We start from the raw sequence: 17,964 nt of genomic DNA, 5'->3' as shown, positions 1-17,964 counted from the left end.
CATATCTAGGACGTGCTGATTGGATTTGACTCTCGCCCTTTTTAACAATTTTTCTCATTCTTCATCATTTGATTGTGCGTAAGATTTTGGTGACTCGGATGTGCTCCCACAAACCAAGATTTTCTTGCTTTTATGACTTGAGCATTGATTTTCAGCACATTTCCTTGCTTTGATGACTTGAACATACTCCCACAAACCAAGTTTTTCTAGCTTTGATAACTTTGGAAACACTCCCGCAAATCAAAATTTTCTCACTTTGATGATTTCAACACTGAGTTATCAAGATTCTGACATCTTCCTGCAAAGTCTCACACTTGCTGAAGACTTTGCGGCCTAAATAATTACCCAAATAAGTACAAGATAAGTCATGCACATTATCATTTCAGCTTTCTTTTATATAATGAATATTATTTTTGTTATATTTCACTTACATATGTTTATTCATTATTTAGTGTTTATCTTTTTATTGAAAAAGCTCTTCCACATCATATAACTATCTCTTTTACACTAAAAGATAAAAAAATCCTATTTTACTTATTATATTATTATATTGTCGAAGGACAAATATAATGGTAGTGGCCAACACATGACCCATTAATAAGAGTTTTAAACTTGATTATCCCAAAAACTTTGAGTCAACTTGTGGACCTATTAATTTATAACGAGTGTTCCGCCACACAAAAAAACAAAACAAGTTAGTTTATACATTAGTTATTATATATATATATATATATATAAAGAGTTTGGTTTATAGTTTATACATTAATCTATAAAATTACAATGACATATATTCCATGAAGTTGCATTTGAAAATTTTGTTTTACTGTCTCTGCCTCTGCCATGCCATTGGCAATTGACTGAAGTGGTGTCTGAATCCATGTTGGGGCACACGTGGTCTTTGTTGACCCTTCATATATGTCATCATGTGTGTTTGACTATGAAAATAAAAGGGCACCAGATGATGGTTTTGATTCTGTTGGATGTCCCTTTCAACAAATGGTCAAGGACCCAGGAAAATATTGCAGAATACATTTTTTTTTCACCTTATGTTATGTTCCTCTCAAGACTCAAATGAGAACCCAGGTAACCATGTTATGTCCCATTGACAAAGCATTTAAAGATCTTTAAAATTATCGAGAAAATTGGTAAGACATATATAATACAAAAAAAAGGGAGGCTCAAATATTTGAACATCTTTTTGAAATCTCTCTACAGTAAACAGTCATTCTGTCAATCTTTAATATCTTCTCAAACTTTAGAAAGCAAGATTTAGATTTGTACTTGTAGATCAAGAAAAGGGAATGAATCAATTCATTTTTTGGAAAACCAAAAAGGAACTGTATATACCTGTCCCTGGCAATACCCCAGAACATGTTGCACACTTGCTTTCATATTCTCTCAGGAATATAAATAAAGCAGATGAGATTTTTCTTGAGAATCACTAAAAATACTGCTCATTTAAACATTTGTTTTTTCTGATAAATGGATTGTAAAGCCACTTTCCGTGTAACATGCCTCATCTTTTTTTTTTTCTTTTTTCCTTTTTTTGGGTAGAAAAGGAGCTTCTTTATACTTAGAAATTAGTTGGTGCAAGATCTAACACATAACCATTACTTCTTCAGAAGTAGTAAAGCATCAGTAGTGGCATCCATGAAGATAACAAAATCCTAATGCACATGAGCCGCTCTCCTGGAAAATGCTTCTGCACACCTATTTACTTCCCTAAAACTCTAAAAGGCTAAAACAATATTCGATCCTAAAAAGTTCTCCACAATCAGCTACAATTAAAGAAGAGTAATGCTATAATGATGAAGTAAGCGGGGGGTGGCCCAAAATAATCTGGAACCTAAGGCGAAAAATTTATGCGAAGCCTTTAACTTAAATATTAATTTAACAAAATTATTTAATACTAATCAAATCAATGTTAATTTGATAAATTAAATACATAATTTGATGAACAATACCAACTAAACTAATGTTAATTTCATATAGAAAATTAAATATTATAGTTGAACTTGAACCATAAATATTAATAAAAATATATTACGATTAAAAAATGTACTTTATTTTGGATATATGATGATGCATAGTTAAGTAAAGTTGTAATCTAATTTTTAATTTTATATCTTGTTTTTAAAAGAGATAGATAGATATTATTTAGTGTGTAGTTTTGTAGGATATTAATTTACAAAAATTAAAGTCTCAAACTATTAGGGGAGATTAATCTATAATTGATGATTTAATACATTTGTAACATTTTTTTGAAACATTTTAGGGTTTCAATTGGGTTAGGATTCTATTGGTCTCATACTATGAGAGTATTAATAGAAATGAAAAGGAAAAATATGCTAATTAAAAGCACTATAAAATGTTCAAAATATAATGTGACATTGACTCTCATTTATGAACTTCATCTATTTAACTATTGAATGTTTAAATCACTTGTAAGGATAAGGAGCCCAAAAATATAAGTTGGGCCTTGGGCTTGTCTGAGAAGACTTAGTGGTTCGGGGACAGGTCAACAATAACGAAAATGTAAGATTTTGAACTTCACGAGAAAACTATGACTGTGAAGGCTGTGGGAGGTATGCTGAGGAGGAGTATCTCCTCAGCTAACAAAGCAGAGGTCATAAAGTGTGTTCTATTATTCAAAGTGACGTTCTAGGAAGTTCTATTGATAAGGACATGCATTGTAAACGTACAGGACAGATGAGAGTTGGGAAATATCCAAGGGAAAGCTGCTGCGACCGCATTGAATGCTCTGCAGCTAACTCTCTAGCTACATTAATGAGGAAGTGATACCTGAACAGTATTTTTCAGCCTTACAGCTACTCTCTAAGGATTTTAGGAAGGTGCTGATGTGACAAAGATTAACATCAACAATCTAGTTTACACGTAGAGGGCAGAGATGAAAGAAAAAGAGAATATAAAATAGAAGAGAAACCCTGAGAGAATAAGGGGAGAGACTTAAAAAAGAGAAAGACTATAGCAACAAGAACTGTACTTGTAATCAACTTCAATTATATACAATAATTAATCTCCTCGAATTGTGCCGAGGACAGTTTTTTTAGATAAAACCAATTTATTTTTACTTTATCATCATTTGGATCCACCATAATCGTTACCCAATTCATTAAAACCTAGTTTTCCAACCAACTCTCTACAAATTTATTGTATTGGGCTCTTTGGGCCTAAATCCTTTTAACTTTTGGGCTTAGGACTCAATTTGTGACCTTACATCACTTTTTTGTGATTAATAACATGGCAATTTGTAAGGTAATAGTAAAATTTGTAGTATCCTTAACATCACTAATTAAAAAAATGCTCAAACTTTAAAATATATATGTAATTTTATAAAAATTTGGGTATTTAACCATTGAAAGATGGGCCTTTTTCCCTAAGGGGAATTTTGTTTTTTCGGTGGGGCCTTAAGTCTAGGCCTAACTTGCCTAGGCCTTGAGCTGGCCCTAGTAGTAAGTTGTGATTAGAGTAACATTTTTACGAATCTATACTATTTTTATTAGTATAAATCACAACATGTCAACTGTGTGAGTATGTATATGTATGTATGCACCTATCTAAATACTTATTTCAAAAAAAAAAAAAAAAAAAAAGTCATGTTTAGTTCACTGTGCATATAAGTCACATACACGAGAGACCCCTTTATATCTGTTGAATATATTTCTCACTCGAGTACTCGACTACCTCAAAACCTTCGTAAATGCTAGATCACATAAATGTTGATTTTCACAATCACAAATTTAGCCGTTCTTTGGGGAGCTGCAATTATTTAAAGGGACAAACCATATGAGATTGAGTCAACCAAAAAAAAAAAAAAAAAAGAACCCACCTTTTTATGCAATCCAATTACAAATGGCAGTTTAGGCTAATGTTTTAACAAAACCAAAATAGCCTGTCCCTTGTAGTGGAGGATCTTGGCAGTACCTCTAAACTGCCATAAAATCCAAAATAAGGCTCCACCCTAGGTAGGAGAAAACCGATGTTAGTTTCACACAAAAGTTTATATCCAATACATTATGCCTAATTAGTTTTCTCTATATTGGAAACATAAACAAAGAGTTCTTTGTCTCCCTCATCACATCATTCCAAATTTACCTACTATTGTGATTTAAAAATATGCATTGCTAATTTTGAGACGCGCTGCTAACTTTCTTCACTTTCGGTGTTGATACAAGTAGTGAATTTGACTGTTCCCAAGTTGAACCCGAGTCTAAAAGGCGACCCAACCAAAACTCGATGTTTAGCAAGGCAAAAATAAAAGACCCCAACACACTAACACAAACAGCTGTGAAAAATTGTGTGTATATAGACTTATTTTTTAAAGGAAAAGCATTGTTAGAACTGGTAGTCTTGCGTGTGTTAACATTATAATGACAATGGCATGCCAACGAGGAAATTTGTGGTTCCCATATGACCTTCTTAACATTGTCCCAATGGAATGCCAACGAGGTAATTTCTGGCCCCCTTATCAAAACAAAACAAAACAAGATCCACACAACAGTGACTTACAGTGTAATTTTTGAAAGTATATTCAGAGGTCTGATAAAGCGGTCTAGATTCCAAATGCTATTTCTTTTTCATATCACAATCCTCACATGCTGACGCAGCCAAAGTTAGCTAGCACAGTCACAGAGACACAGACCCAACTTTCTCTAGTCATTGAGTGACGAGTCTCTCATACATCTCTTTCAAAACCGTTTACAGGCTTGCATGCAAAAAGCTAGAACTGTAATGATAACAAAAAAACAAAACCAGCCATTTGTTAAATAAAGTGTCCCACTATTTCCTCCTATATATCTCAGATCCTCCTCTGATCAAAACTCTAACAAGGCCTTTGACTTGTCATTCATCTCTCCACTAATTACTTCTCTAGTGGTCATGTACCATCCGTTCAGGAAGACCATGGCAATAATGGCTGCACTTATGCTTCAGTTGTGCTTGTTCATGGAAGTTGACTCATATTCTTCTCATTCTGACAAGATTACAAGGCTTCCTGGACAACCCCATGTTGGCTTTCAACAGTTTTCAGGTTATGTAAGTGTGAATGATGATGATATGAAGCATAAAGCTCTTTTCTACTACTTTGTTGAAGCAGAAATAGATCCAGCTTCCAAGCCTCTTGTCCTCTGGCTGAATGGAGGTAAGCAACTTGCTTTCTTTATATATGGAAAAAAAAAAGAGGTATCTTTTGTAACATTCTTACCAAGTCATTCATGTAACAAGCCAACGAGTGAATGTCATGTGATTTAATTTTGTAGTTCCTTGTGCGAATTGATCCCACCAACATTCACGTGGTATTTACTCATTAATTTGTTACATAGATAAATTACTATAACTGTTACAAGAAATATTTTGTCATTTTTTATTTCATTATAAAGCCAAGAAATTTTATTGAAATGAAAAATAAGAGAACAAGAACCAAACTTTGAATTTACAATGTAAGGTTCAGTTGTTGAAGGGTCTTTTCAATGTGTTAGTTTCCATCTCTTGTAGGGCCTGGTTGTTCCTCTTTGGGAGTCGGTGCATTTTCTGAAAATGGACCCTTTAGACCAAATGGGGAGATTCTGGTTAGAAATGAGTACAGCTGGAATAGAGGTATACTATGATAGTAAATAGTTTCTTGATTTCTTTCTTTAGTACATATATGGTTGGATGTGAAATAATTAGGCAATTGGTATTCTCATGTTCATATGATCTATTGCAGAAGCAAATATATTATATCTAGAGACACCAGTTGGAGTGGGGTTCTCTTATTCTACTGATAGCTCAGCCTATGTGGCAGTGGATGATGAGGCAACAGGTATGTATCTTTCTACCCAAAAAAAAAGAGAAAGAAAGAAAGAAAGTAAGAGAAGAAGGTATATGCACCTTTATGTTTGACTGGTGAAAAGAAATCTTTTTCTTTTTTTTAATCATGCCCCTTTTAAAACATGTACAATTTAGGTTTAGCTGCATAGACTCTTTTTTTTTTTTTTTTTTGGTGGAAGGGGGCTGCATAACTTTTAAAAAGTATTCAAAAGAGCATTCTATGGTGAAGAATCTTCTTTTTTTTTTTACTCTAAATTTCTTTGGTAGAAGTATCAAGCTAGGACTAGGCTTAGGTTTATAGGCTTGGGTCAAGTGTGTGCACTGAACCTAGGCTTTGCCCATCAGGCTAACTCTTTTAGTACTTTACATAATAGTTCTTAAAATCATGGTTAAATTTAGCAGTACGATTATTTATTCTTATTTTTCTTTTTAATATTTTTCCTTTCCTTGAATAGTCATCTGTGACAGTACTCTAAAGATGTTCATGTTTTGTTTTCTTAAGCCAAGGATAATCTTGCATTCTTGAAACGCTGGTTGAACAAGTTTCCCCAATACAGGAATAGGGATTTGTTTATAGCAGGGGAAAGTTATGCAGGTATCTTTAATATCCATATCTTGTCACACAATGTTACATGACAAGTGATTGTGATTTTTCTCTAATCATTTTTCTTATTAATTCCAGGTCACTATGTTCCTCAACTTGCAAACCTTATCATTGAAATCAATAAAAGGGAGAGAGTATTCAATCTAAAAGGAATTTCTGTGAGTAGTAAAATTTGGAATCTAATTTTTGTGACAAAGTGATGCATGAACATTTTTATTTTTGAACAACTTGGAAGTATAAAAGATATATAGATAGGTATTTTGAAGTGGATTGATGCTTATGACTCAACAATAAAAGTGGTCAATAGCTATGTTTATTTTACTAATATGGTTAAATGAAATTGCGTATGTAATCATACTATAGATACACCATATGGATGAAGTTATGAATTCTTTTTTTGCAGCTTGGCAATCCTGTTCTGGAATTTGCCACTGACTTAAATTCAAGGGCTGAGTTCTTTTGGTCTCATGGGTTAATATCCGATTCAACATACAAAATGTTCACTACTTCTTGTAACTATTCACGGTATGTGAGTGAGTATTACAGAGACACAGTGTCATCTGTTTGTTCAAGGGTTATGAGCCAGGTGACCAAAGAGACAAGTAGATTTGTAGACAACTACGATGTCACTCTTGACGTATGTACTTCATCTGTATACTCACAATCCAAAGTTATTAGTCCCCAGGTAAATATCCTTCCCAAGACTCAATGCCCCGTTTAAAACTTTTATATTTACTAAGTTGGTTTGTTTTTGTTTGATTATTTGGCAGCAAGTAACTGAGAGCATAGATGTATGTGTGGAAGATGAAACTGTGAATTACTTAAACCGAAAAGATGTGCAAAACGCTCTCCATGCCCGGCTTGTTGGAGTTCACAAATGGCTTGTTTGCAGCAAGTAATTTCTTTTCACTTGGCTAAAGATATCATATATCAATTTGCATTCTCACTATATGATTATTTACTTGATTGTATAGAATCATGACATTGCTTTATCCAGAATTTACTTCAGCTTAATCATTTCCTTTGGAAAGACCTATTACAATTGTTGCTAAACCAAAGTGGTGGAAATATGAGCTGTTAAAATTGTTATATATCCTATGGAACAAGTTTTAGCTGGCTTTATACAGAACCCAAGTTTTAACCTATTAAAATTTGTTTTTTGAGTGACTTGAGTAAGTCTTAACCATTTGAATTGTTTTCATTATCAGCATCCTGAAATATGAGCTGCTCAACCTGGAAATTCCCACAATCTCTTTGGTTGGAGAACTTATCAAGAATGGAATTCCAGTCTTGGTTTACAGGTAATTAGAACTCAACCTCACTGCTCCATCATGAACTTAATTAAATTAATGAAAGATGGCTCATTTTATGGTACCATTTTTTTTTATATGTTGCTTACCTACTTAATCTTAACCATTCATCAATTATTATGAAATATATATTAAATAAGGCAATATCCTATATTAACAGTTAAGATTATAAAAGTTTGTATCATACAATTCTTCTCTAAAGATTTGTATATCTTATAGCTAATACCTTTGTTCATAAATTTCTTAATTAAGTGGAGACCAAGATTCTGTAATTCCACTGACTGGGAGCCGCACCTTGGTTCATGGACTGGCAAGGGAACTGAGCCTGAACACTACTGTCCCTTACAGGGTTTGGTTTGTGGGGAAGCAGGTAAAATCTTGTGTTTTATTTTTACCTTTCTATCTGTATGAATAATTACTGCATGAGTTTTATTTATTTATTTGATAATGAGTTTACTTAACTTTAGAGAGGTTGAGATGTAGCACGTGCTCTTGCCCATCTCTCTGCAGGCTTAGTGGGGGCAATACCTCATTCATGGATCTTTATGCTTCTCACATGGCCCCTAGGAAAAAATAAATAATTTGTGGTGCGCCTGTGTTAGGACTTAGGAAACATGTATTCTAATTTCTAACCACATCTCAGTCATCTCTATGGATGAAAAAAAAGAAAGAAAAGGATTTCATCCATAAGGTTGCTACATGCTACAACTTTATTATGAAGATCTAATAGGAGTTAAAAGTAATCTTTAACACATATATATCACCCTATTACTTACTATCTTCTCTCTTCTCTCTATCTCTCTGTCTATCTATAGAGTGGTGATAGTTACAAGATATGTGTATGCAACACACAGTTAAAAATTATGAAATTTCACTATTTCACAATTATAATTGAAATCATGTTCTGAAAACACGATTTTACAAGTTGTGTGTAACTAGTTGTGTGCAACAATAATTAGCTCTCTCTATATATATTGTTACGCGTGGAAAATTACAATAAAGGCCTGAAGTATTTAAAATGTACTCTAATATAAAAAAATATGTCCAATTCATAATTAACATAGTAGATCATGCTCCACATACATCCCATCATATCAGCCAGAAATCTAAAATATCTAAATAGACACTCAAATTAAGTCAAATGCTTAAATGTTGGAGAAACAATCATATTTTGTATTAAATAAAGGATCAACTTCAGATCTGCTATTTTAGTGACATCAGATTCACTGCAATACACAATTGGATCTTGGGAATGAGAATTTTAAGATAATGGTGATCATTTTCGAATGGCAACTGCCATGTGACACGCATCTCTTTGGTGCAGAACAAAGGTGGTGGAAATAAATTTCCATCCATTTTTTTTAAGAACTTCATTGTGTAAAATGTTATCTTAAACTATTTTATTACAAAAATGATTGTTACTTTCTTTGTGCAGGTTGGTGGGTGGACTCAAGTTTATGGTAACATACTATCATTTGCCACCATTAGAGGTGCCTCTCATGAGGCTCCATTCTCACAGCCAGAGAGATCACTCATGCTATTCAAGTCATTTCTTGAAGGCGAACCTCTACCAAATACTTTTGACTAGTTAGTTGATTTTGACCAATGAACTTTTTGATGAAGTGAAAGGAGTAAATAAAGAAATGGTGTACATGTGTTTGTTCATGTGGTTTTGTTAATGTAATTGATGCTGCCTCGGAGAAACTTTATACATAGAAAGTGTGAAAGAAGGAGAACAAATAATTCCCCCGGCCCCTTTTCCCCTTATAGATAAGGTAGCATTTGAATGTTGAATCGGTTCATTGATGATTGCTTAAGCAAGATTCTTTCTCAAGTCTTTATTCAACAACAAAAAGTTATTGGTTGGGTTAGTGGAATTCACTGAAGGACTTCGAAAATGATTAAAGTGTGATTAAAGTGAATCATTGGCTATGGTATAATATTCTCTCGAGACTAGAATAATGAAAGGAATTAAGAAAATTAAGTTGGATATTAACTAGAAGGTCATTTTAGTAACAACTTTAAAGTCTCTCATTCCCGTCAAACTAATCTTATATTGGAGATTTGAAGTTAATCTCTCCACTTTAAATAATGAAATTTCATCTAAAATATATATGAGACATGATTTTCATCAATTAGCAAAGGCTGGATAAATTAACTATCTCTATTGTATATAATGCATATAACTTATGGTTCTAATAAAAAAGAAAACCTTTTGTATTAATTTGACTAGTTCAAGTCACTTCCAAATCTAAATTCTTCTTCTACTTTTTTTGAGAATCAATCTAAATTCTTCTAATAGGTACTTTCTTGTTTCTTTTTATTATTATTAGCTTCTTCAGCTTCAATCATCTTAACAGCATCTTAAATTTAAATTTGTTTCATTCTTTTAACTATTTTTGTCTTCCTCAATCCTATTTTTATTCCATCGTTTTTATGTTTTTTACTTTTTAGCTCTATATTTAGAGCCTCACCAATCATGTGATATCATTGTAACCCCATATTTAGTCTAAAATAATTTTCACGTACCTTTTTTTTTTTTCATCTCTTGTTCCTTCATCTAACTCCTACATTTATTTAATTTATTTGTAAGCTTTATATCATTTTTCAAAAATATATTCAAAAAGATTTATTTGCTCACGTGTTAACGTGTGATATAAATAACTTGAGACTGAAAAATAAAATTAAAGATTGAAAGAAAAAAAAAATCTTGGAGAAAATGCTATTGTATATTTCCTTGAGTTCATAATAAGATTATTATTTTCTTTAGTAATACAAGAAAGTCTTAAGTTTCTACATAGTAAAAGTTGTAAATTATACAATCTATTATGTAAAGAGAGTTGCATAAAAAAAAAATTTACAAAATAAAGAGAGTAAATATCAGAAAAGATAATTTGATTCTTTCATTGAGGGCTCCAATAGTAATGGTGGTTGACTAAGATAAGATTGGATTTTGTATCTTGTAGATGATGCCTTGGAGGATATTGTGAAGGAATGTTAAAAATTTCCTATTCTATTTTTTTGGTGCATATTCTATTACTATTCCAAATTAAAAATTAAAAAATCTCTCTCTCTCTCTCTCTCTCTCTCTCTCTCTCTCATGATTGCTCCTCTCTTTTCTCTTTTATCTCTACCCTATTATACCAAAGCCATCTAATTTGGAATGAAAAAATAAGTAATGGTGGGACTAAGATTTGAACATATGGTATGGTGCCATCATGCCAACTACCAAGACACCAAGGCACCAATAACTTTCTTTTTTGTTTAAGCAGAGTATTCCATCACTTCCTCTTATTTTAGCTTACAAAGAATTTGTTTTTAAAGAAAGAAAAAAAGCTTAAAAAGAATTTTACTAATTAAGTTCTTGAAAATAAGATTAACAAAGGAAAAGATAACATATATTTTTATAATTTTTTTTTTTAAAAAAAGTAATTAAAATTTTTTATAATAATTAAAATTTTTTATAATTAAGTACATACCATGACCCACACCTCATGTTTGATGATGATGAGTATATATAATCAAAGAAAGTAAACGTTAAAGCAAAAGAGAAGCAAAAGAGAGAGCAAGAAATGATTGCATCATGCAACAACCATTTCCAAAGCCAAGCCGATAAAACTGCAGAGACTCACTTCAGAAGTATTCATAGTACTTTTCTACTGTTTGTTTCATACAAAAACAGGAACTTAAAAAGCGAGCGTGGCCCTCAAAAACCGCTCCCTCTCTCTCTCTTCCCTTAAAAAAAAACAGTGGCAACTACTTTTTCTCTTTTCTTTGCCATTCCGTGCAATTTTGATTCTTTGCTTTCAAATTTGGCTTAACACCCCCCCCCCCCCCCAAAAAAAAAAAAAAAAAGCAATCTTTTTCATTTCCAATTATGTCTAAACAGCAAAAGCTTCACAACCCTTCTCCTTCTTCAATCATCATCAACTCTCTCTCTCTCCAGGTAATGTATTTTTAAAAAATAACAAATACCCAGAAATCATTACATCTTTCTAACTTAGTTTAATCAAAAAAGATTATCTTTTGGTATGGTAACTGTGTGTGTATTGGATCAAACAACTTTACCACTTCTCATTGCATCACGTTGTTGAATTTTTTTATTTATTTTTTGGTATGTGGGAATTGCAGGATAAAGAGGAAGACAAAGAATTGGACCTGGGATCCGAAGAGCCTGAGGCTCCATTGCCCTTATCTGTCACTTCCCGGGTCAGTTTTAGATTTTGTACAATTTATCTTCTTTTGGGGTTGTAGTTTATAGTAGAAGGAAAACAATGTGATTGAATAGTTAGCAAAAACAATTGCAGTTGTTGTATATGTTGGGGGATATCACAGCCGGGCCGGCATATAAGTTCACACAATGGCTGGAATTGGTCCGTAAACGCAGTGGCCGATATCGTTATTCCGGCTTTCCTCGCCGCCCTTCAGGCCTCGATCACATGCTTACTAGGTTCTTCTTCTTTTTTTTCTTTTCTTTCTACTTGTGAATTGAATGAGAAAGTGATTTTGGATTCCTAAAATATTGATTTCCATGGGAATGCAACTGATTTAGAAAGAAAGATAAGAACTTGGCAATTAGTTCTAGTCCAAATGGCACTTATGATAGGAAGTGTTTAAGACTTATTGGATGCGTGTGTAACCTACGAATCAAACTGAAAGGAAAAAAAAAAAAAAGATTTGAAGATTCAACTACTAATTGAAAGGAGTGTACTAGTTAATTTTTTGAGAGATTCCCCATGAGGCCAAAACTTACTTATCAAAGAAAAAATTCTAGAGATTGTGAGGCAAAGTTCACGGCCAATGCAGGTTTTCATGACCATTGAAGAGTGCAAATGAATATTTTCTTTATTTGAAAGATAGCGCGACTATTCATGTTGATTCATTAATGAAAAGCCAGTTGAGAATTCTTAACAAATTGTTAACAGAACCACCAAAATATCTCAATTTTATTTATGGTTTTGTGTGCTGAGATTTGGTTGCAATTTTTATATACATATATTTACATTGGTGCATGCTTTTAATCATAATTAAGGTTCAGTGCAGGAGAATTTGCCGATGATCCTCAATGTTCTCTGCCTCCTGAGCAGACCACAGAGACCAGCTTGTGGGAAAGGCTTGGTAAAGCTGCTATGTTGGACATTGAGTCAAGCTCCTTCTCTTGGGACATGCTTTCTTCGCTTCACCACACCGAACATGGTAGTAGCACTGAACATTCCGAGGATGAAATGAACAAAGCCCTTGAGGTATGTGATCTGCTTTGCTACATTATATACATTGATATTTTGTCTGAATTTATGTCAGTGTGTCAGAATTTGAAGAATGAGCTTCCATTGAAAAGGATATTTGAGAAGAAGTATGTACAAATTTGTTTATTTGCTTATCTGCTTCCTCAGTTTCTCTTCAGTTGTGTGCATATAGGTCACTGTAAATTCTGGGGGAGTTGTCTTCTTTGCCCTATTCAACCAGCCTGGGAATGGTGATGATTCTCCAAAGGAAGCAGCAGCTGTGATAAAGATATCATCATCAAGGATGGCCACACAATCGGAACGCCTTGGCTACGAATTTGCAAAGTGGTTAGGTGTTCGAACTCCACAGGTTGCTCCTTGTTGCTACTGTAGTTGTGCGAAATCTACCATCTCAGGCAATTAGGCCATCCTTGGCTGAAGTAATTCTGTTGGAAATTCCCTCTTCATGAAATGTGTTTTGTTGATATAATGCAGGCTAGAGTCATCCATAATTCCAGCCCAGAGTGGCTCCAAATTAAGGAAGCTGCAGAGAAAGCAAGAAATGCAGCAAGTTCAGAAGGAGATGAAGTTGGTGGAATGACTTGTTTAGAACTTTTGGAAGCACTTGAACTTAGCCGATGCCTTTTTTTTCTGAGGTGCAACTGGAACTTGGATTACTTGTGAATTAGATGTTAGTGTGGCAGCATGGAATATCTGTGCTTCCTTAGGAGGCAATGAGTCAATGAAAAATAACTTGCACCTTGTTAAGTACTTGTTCACCTAATCACAATCTTTCCAAGGGTAGGTTCATTTGACTCAGTTGAGTGACTCCACACACTACTGTTCAGCCGGTTAGGATAATCGATGATCATTTTCATATGCACTCTATTAGTCTTTTAGGTGGCTAGGGTTTTGTGAGTGTGACTGAGCTGAGTGTCTTAGTGCACTCAGTTATCAAGGTGGTCTTTTTCTTTCATTTGAACTTGAACTTAAAAGGAGCTTATTCAGAATATGTATAAGTAAAATTAGGTAATAACTTATTGGTTTATTTTCCCGTTTGGGTCAACTGGTTTGTTATCCAACTTCTCTGCATGTGCACAACTGGTTTCTTTGCTCCCCTTTGCCCATGTATCCTATTGATAGTTTGTGTTTTGACCTTAAGCCAGCTATCCTTGTGCCTAAGTTGACACCACAAAATCTTCAAAAAGTTGGACAATTCCTACACTTGGAGAATCACTCACACCCAACACCCATGCCGAGTCCATTTCATAGTTGACTGCAAATTACCAGGGGGATTTTTATTTGTCTTGATGCATGGGACTGAAAAATATTTTTAGAAGATAACTTTTTTTTCCCCACTTATTTGATGTTGTGAGGATTGATTTTTTTTTTTTTTTTTTTTTTTTTTTTTTTTTTTTTTTTTAAGTTACGTGCATGGATCTCCCTTAATGGAGTGCTCAAGTGCATTTGAGTCTCAGGAATATTCTGAAAAAACAGCAGCAGCTCTAGGCCGGGTCTTGTTATTGGACCTTGTTATTAGAAATGAAGATAGACTCCCTTGCCGTCAGCTCAGGTGGCGTGGCAATTCTGCAAATTTGTTGTTGGCCGATAGAACGGCCTCTGCAAATATGGATGCACTAGAGGAAACATATGACTCTGCAATAAAGCGATCCAGACCAAGGGTGGTTGGAGCATTTCCAAAAGAGAGAAGGGCAACTTCTGTTGATAGCAGATTGAGCCTTCTTAATTCAGGATTGGTATCACAGGCCTCTGGTCTTTCTGATATCATAGAATCACCAAAATCTAGTGAGAAGAGCCTAAGAAGTCAATCATCAGATTTATCCTTCTGTTCTGATGTCCACATTGTGGCTATTGACTCTGGTGTCCCTCGTCGGCCTCCTGCTGGAAAACGTGCAAATGACCAGGCAAATTATCCTAAGTTAGTTGAGTTACTACTTAATAGCTCTGAATACTCCTCTAATCTATTATATGACATATCAGGAGGGAAATTAGGATCCCCTCCATCAGAAGATACAAATGTAGCATCTGATCCATGGACAAATGAAATGACTTACATTGTTCATGAATTCCGTAATGGGTTCCGCGCTGCTCTTAGGGATCTACAGGGGTTTCAGATATTCATGCTCACACTTCACCAAAAACTGGAATGCTTGTTACGAGCATTTTTGAATATTATAAATAAAATGTCCTCGGGGGAGTCTGACAAAGAGGATTTAGTGGTTCCTGGGTCACCCTTGAGTAAGGAACGATTTATCAATGATCCAGAATTTATTGAATCAGAATTGCAGAGAACTGCTTCAAAGTCATCATCTTCAGGAAATAAAGAAAGCTCAGGCTCCAGCTCTCCCGTGACAAGAGAAAATTGGCATGGAAAGTTTCCCAAAGGAAGTGGGGAGCCTGTTCGTAGCCTGCGTTTGACAGCAAAGTTGCGTGACTTCCAGAAATTTGCCAAGGTTGGTTATACACTTCTAGCAAACTGAATTTGGTGGATAAATTATATCTTTTTAGTATAAATTAATTTATTCATGGCACAAAGCTGATATCTAACTTTAATATTATTGTCATCATTATCATCATTATCATCATCATCATTTAGGATGAATGAGAGATATTTATTAAAGAAACAATTCAAGAATCATTTCACAGAAAACCAACAGACTAGCTGTGCACCAGCAAGTCAGCTGACTCAGGGTCAGGTCAGGACTCGGGAACCAGACTTCCAGAATTTAAATTCTAAAAACAGAATATGCTATTCCTCAATTTAACACAACATCTTGTTTGAAAAAGAGCTCTTGACTAGCTTTGTCACTAATTTTTTGTCTACCTAATGCTCTATTGTTTGATTTTGTTCTCTCTATGCTCAGGTTGATGCTGAATCAAACAAAGACTTGGAACAGTGGAATGAAATGCTAAGAAATGATGCTGTTAGACTCTGCCTGGAGAACAATTTCAATACAGGGTTTTTCGAGGGTAGTGATAATAATTGTGTTATTGATGCTTACGAATTGAAGGTATTATTGCACTTAATTTTATTTCTGTTCAGAAACAAAACTATATATGCAGTTTTTTATTTTATTTTTTTGTAAAAGAAGGGGGGGGGGGTGTGGGGGGGGGATGCATTTTTACAAAGAGAATAACGTTCCGTTTTTCCTTAAATTTGAACTTTCAGGTCAGACTGGAGCACATTCTTGAGAGAATTGCATTGATATCTGAGGCTGCAAATACAGAGAGGCCATCTTCAGTTACAAGTAGCCTATTCATTGGAGGTTCCTTGGCTGCAAGATCTGTATTCACACTGCAACATTTAGGAATTACTCATATATTGTGTTTGTGCTCAAATGAAATTGGACAGTCAGATTCTCAGTTTCCTGATCTGTTTGAATACAGAAATTTTTCTGTGAGGGCTTTTTCCTTTCTTATCCATTCCCATTTTATATGAAGAATGGTACCAGCTCATTCTGCACTTCAAGCTAGCTGCTATTTCATAAATCAATTTCCAACTGATTGTATCACCTGCCATATGAACAGATATGTGACAGTGAAGACGCAAACATTAGCAGCATCTTTGAAGAAGCTTCCAATTTTATTGATCATGTTGAGCAAATAGGTGGGAGAGTTCTAGTTCATTGCTTTGAAGGGAGAAGTAGAAGTGCCACATTGGTGATAGCTTACTTAATGCTCAGGAAGTAAGTGAAAATTACAATTTTCATGTTACTTTAGGTATGTAAATGGGCAAAATTTAGGTACACTTCTTTAAGTATTATACCTTAAAATCAATCATGTGGTTGTATTGACTAATGTCACACAAACAATGTTGTACACTTTTTCCAAAAGACAGTTAAATTTAAACATGTGGTTCTTTGGTCAGTGCAACCACATGATTGAATTTACTTGGGGAACTTAGGGTATAACACCTAAAGAATTTTGCCTAAGTTTTTTTTATGTAAATTTAATTGATATGGAACCTCCCCAATGGTAGACTTCAGACCTCAACCAGCTGCTACATTGGATATTTCATACATGTAATCTCCTTGTTGGAAATGAAATATGATTTTCTAGATCTCCAAAGAAATATTCTATTATTGAATGCTCTTTGTTTCTATGATGTAGGAACTTAACTTTGTTAGAAGCATGGAACGGCCTCAAACGAGTTCACCGCCGAGCCCAGCCTAATGATGGGTTTGCTAAGGTCCTATTGGATCTGGATCGGAAACTACATGGTAAGGTTTCCATGGAGTGGCAAAAACGAAAGCCAACAATGAAAGTTTGCCCCATTTGTGGGAAGAATGCTGGTCTCAGCAGCAGCTCACTTAAGCTTCATTTGCAGAAATCACACAAGAAGCTGTCATCAAGGAGTGTGGACAGTGCCATGAACATGGAAATACTAAAGACTTTGACAGCACTGAAAATTAGCCGTGGTGGGAGTGTCAGCCCTACACACAGGCAATCTCACTCAGTAATGGATGATTTAGCTTAGCAATTGCCTTCATATCAACATGAGGAAAATATGGAGAAATTCTGAGGATCGTTGCTCTTCTTAAACCATGAACTCTACTAGACCAATTGTAAGTAGTAACAACACTCATTTTACAATTCTCTGCTACCTCTAAATATACGTACACAAGTGATCAGTTTATACAACAATTGCATCAGTGAAATGTACACCTGCCTCTATAACGTTCATTCTTGGAATCAAAATTCTTGCAGTGGCAATGGTATTGAGCGTAGAAAATCTCAGATGCAATATTTGCATAAACTGATCACTTGCATACATATTTTCAGAGATGGTAGAGAATTGTAAAATGAGCATTGTTACAGTTCAGAATTGATCTAGTAGAGTTCAGGTACATACAGAATTTTAGTTGTATGTGTAGGTACATCTAGGATTTTAGATGTATTACTATGTGTGGTACATACCTTATCAAGTGTAAGGATGCTAAATCATAATCATATAAATTAGTGATTTGTATATTTA

General features: G+C 34.3%; 2 protein-coding genes across 3 annotated transcripts; both read left to right on the top strand.

The window, feature by feature from the left end:
• Window positions 1–4,790: 4,790 nt before the first annotated feature.
• Window positions 4,791–9,567, top strand: LOC115964201 (serine carboxypeptidase-like 45). The gene is made up of 10 exons (XM_031083559.1): window positions 4,791–5,161; window positions 5,515–5,616; window positions 5,726–5,821; window positions 6,332–6,424; window positions 6,512–6,591; window positions 6,837–7,118; window positions 7,204–7,328; window positions 7,642–7,734; window positions 7,996–8,113; window positions 9,179–9,567. Exons 1-10 carry the CDS (start codon window positions 4,900–4,902, stop codon window positions 9,329–9,331), a joined length of 1,404 nt encoding a protein of 467 aa, XP_030939419.1. The 5' UTR covers window positions 4,791–4,899; the 3' UTR covers window positions 9,332–9,567.
• Window positions 9,568–11,576: 2,009 nt separating this feature from the next.
• On the top strand, window positions 11,577–17,964 carry LOC115964194 (dual specificity protein phosphatase PHS1). 2 transcript variants are annotated; one of them, XM_031083549.1, is made up of 12 exons: window positions 11,577–11,689; window positions 11,875–11,952; window positions 12,051–12,193; window positions 12,782–12,986; window positions 13,162–13,338; window positions 13,464–13,624; window positions 14,395–15,442; window positions 15,854–16,000; window positions 16,159–16,386; window positions 16,518–16,675; window positions 17,100–17,209; window positions 17,317–17,964. In XM_031083549.1, exons 1-12 carry the CDS (start codon window positions 11,621–11,623, stop codon window positions 17,400–17,402), a joined length of 2,610 nt encoding a protein of 869 aa, XP_030939409.1. In that variant the 5' UTR covers window positions 11,577–11,620; the 3' UTR covers window positions 17,403–17,964. The 2 variants fall into 2 exon arrangements, with proteins under 2 accessions (XP_030939409.1, XP_030939408.1); XM_031083548.1 differs by having other exon boundaries at window positions 17,100–17,964.

The sequence above is a fragment of the Quercus lobata genome, chromosome 10 (assembly GCF_001633185.2).
Source record: "Quercus lobata isolate SW786 chromosome 10, ValleyOak3.0 Primary Assembly, whole genome shotgun sequence".
Classification (NCBI taxonomy): domain Eukaryota; kingdom Viridiplantae; phylum Streptophyta; class Magnoliopsida; order Fagales; family Fagaceae; genus Quercus; species Quercus lobata.
The sequence above is the reverse complement of the archived record's forward strand: the minus strand, read 5'-3'. Positions and strand labels throughout refer to the sequence as shown.

What these genes read in the sequence shown, in the direction of transcription:
- LOC115964201 (XM_031083559.1), top strand. Translation starts at nt 4,900, where the DNA reads ATGTACCATCCGTTCAGGAAGACCATGGCAATAATGGCTGCACTTATG. An exon ending in AGCAGGGGAAAGTTATGCAG is followed by an intron (nt 6,425 to 6,511) that starts GTATCTTTAATA and finishes TATTAATTCCAG; the next exon opens with GTCACTATGTTCCTCAACTT. An exon ending in TCAATCTAAAAGGAATTTCT is followed by an intron (nt 6,592 to 6,836) that starts GTGAGTAGTAAA and finishes CTTTTTTTGCAG; the next exon opens with CTTGGCAATCCTGTTCTGGA.
- LOC115964194 (XM_031083548.1), top strand. Translation starts at nt 11,621, where the DNA reads ATGTCTAAACAGCAAAAGCTTCACAACCCTTCTCCTTCTTCAATCATC. An exon ending in CTCGATCACATGCTTACTAG is followed by an intron (nt 12,194 to 12,781) that starts GTTCTTCTTCTT and finishes ATTAAGGTTCAG; the next exon opens with TGCAGGAGAATTTGCCGATG. An exon ending in ACTTCCAGAAATTTGCCAAG is followed by an intron (nt 15,443 to 15,853) that starts GTTGGTTATACA and finishes CTCTATGCTCAG; the next exon opens with GTTGATGCTGAATCAAACAA.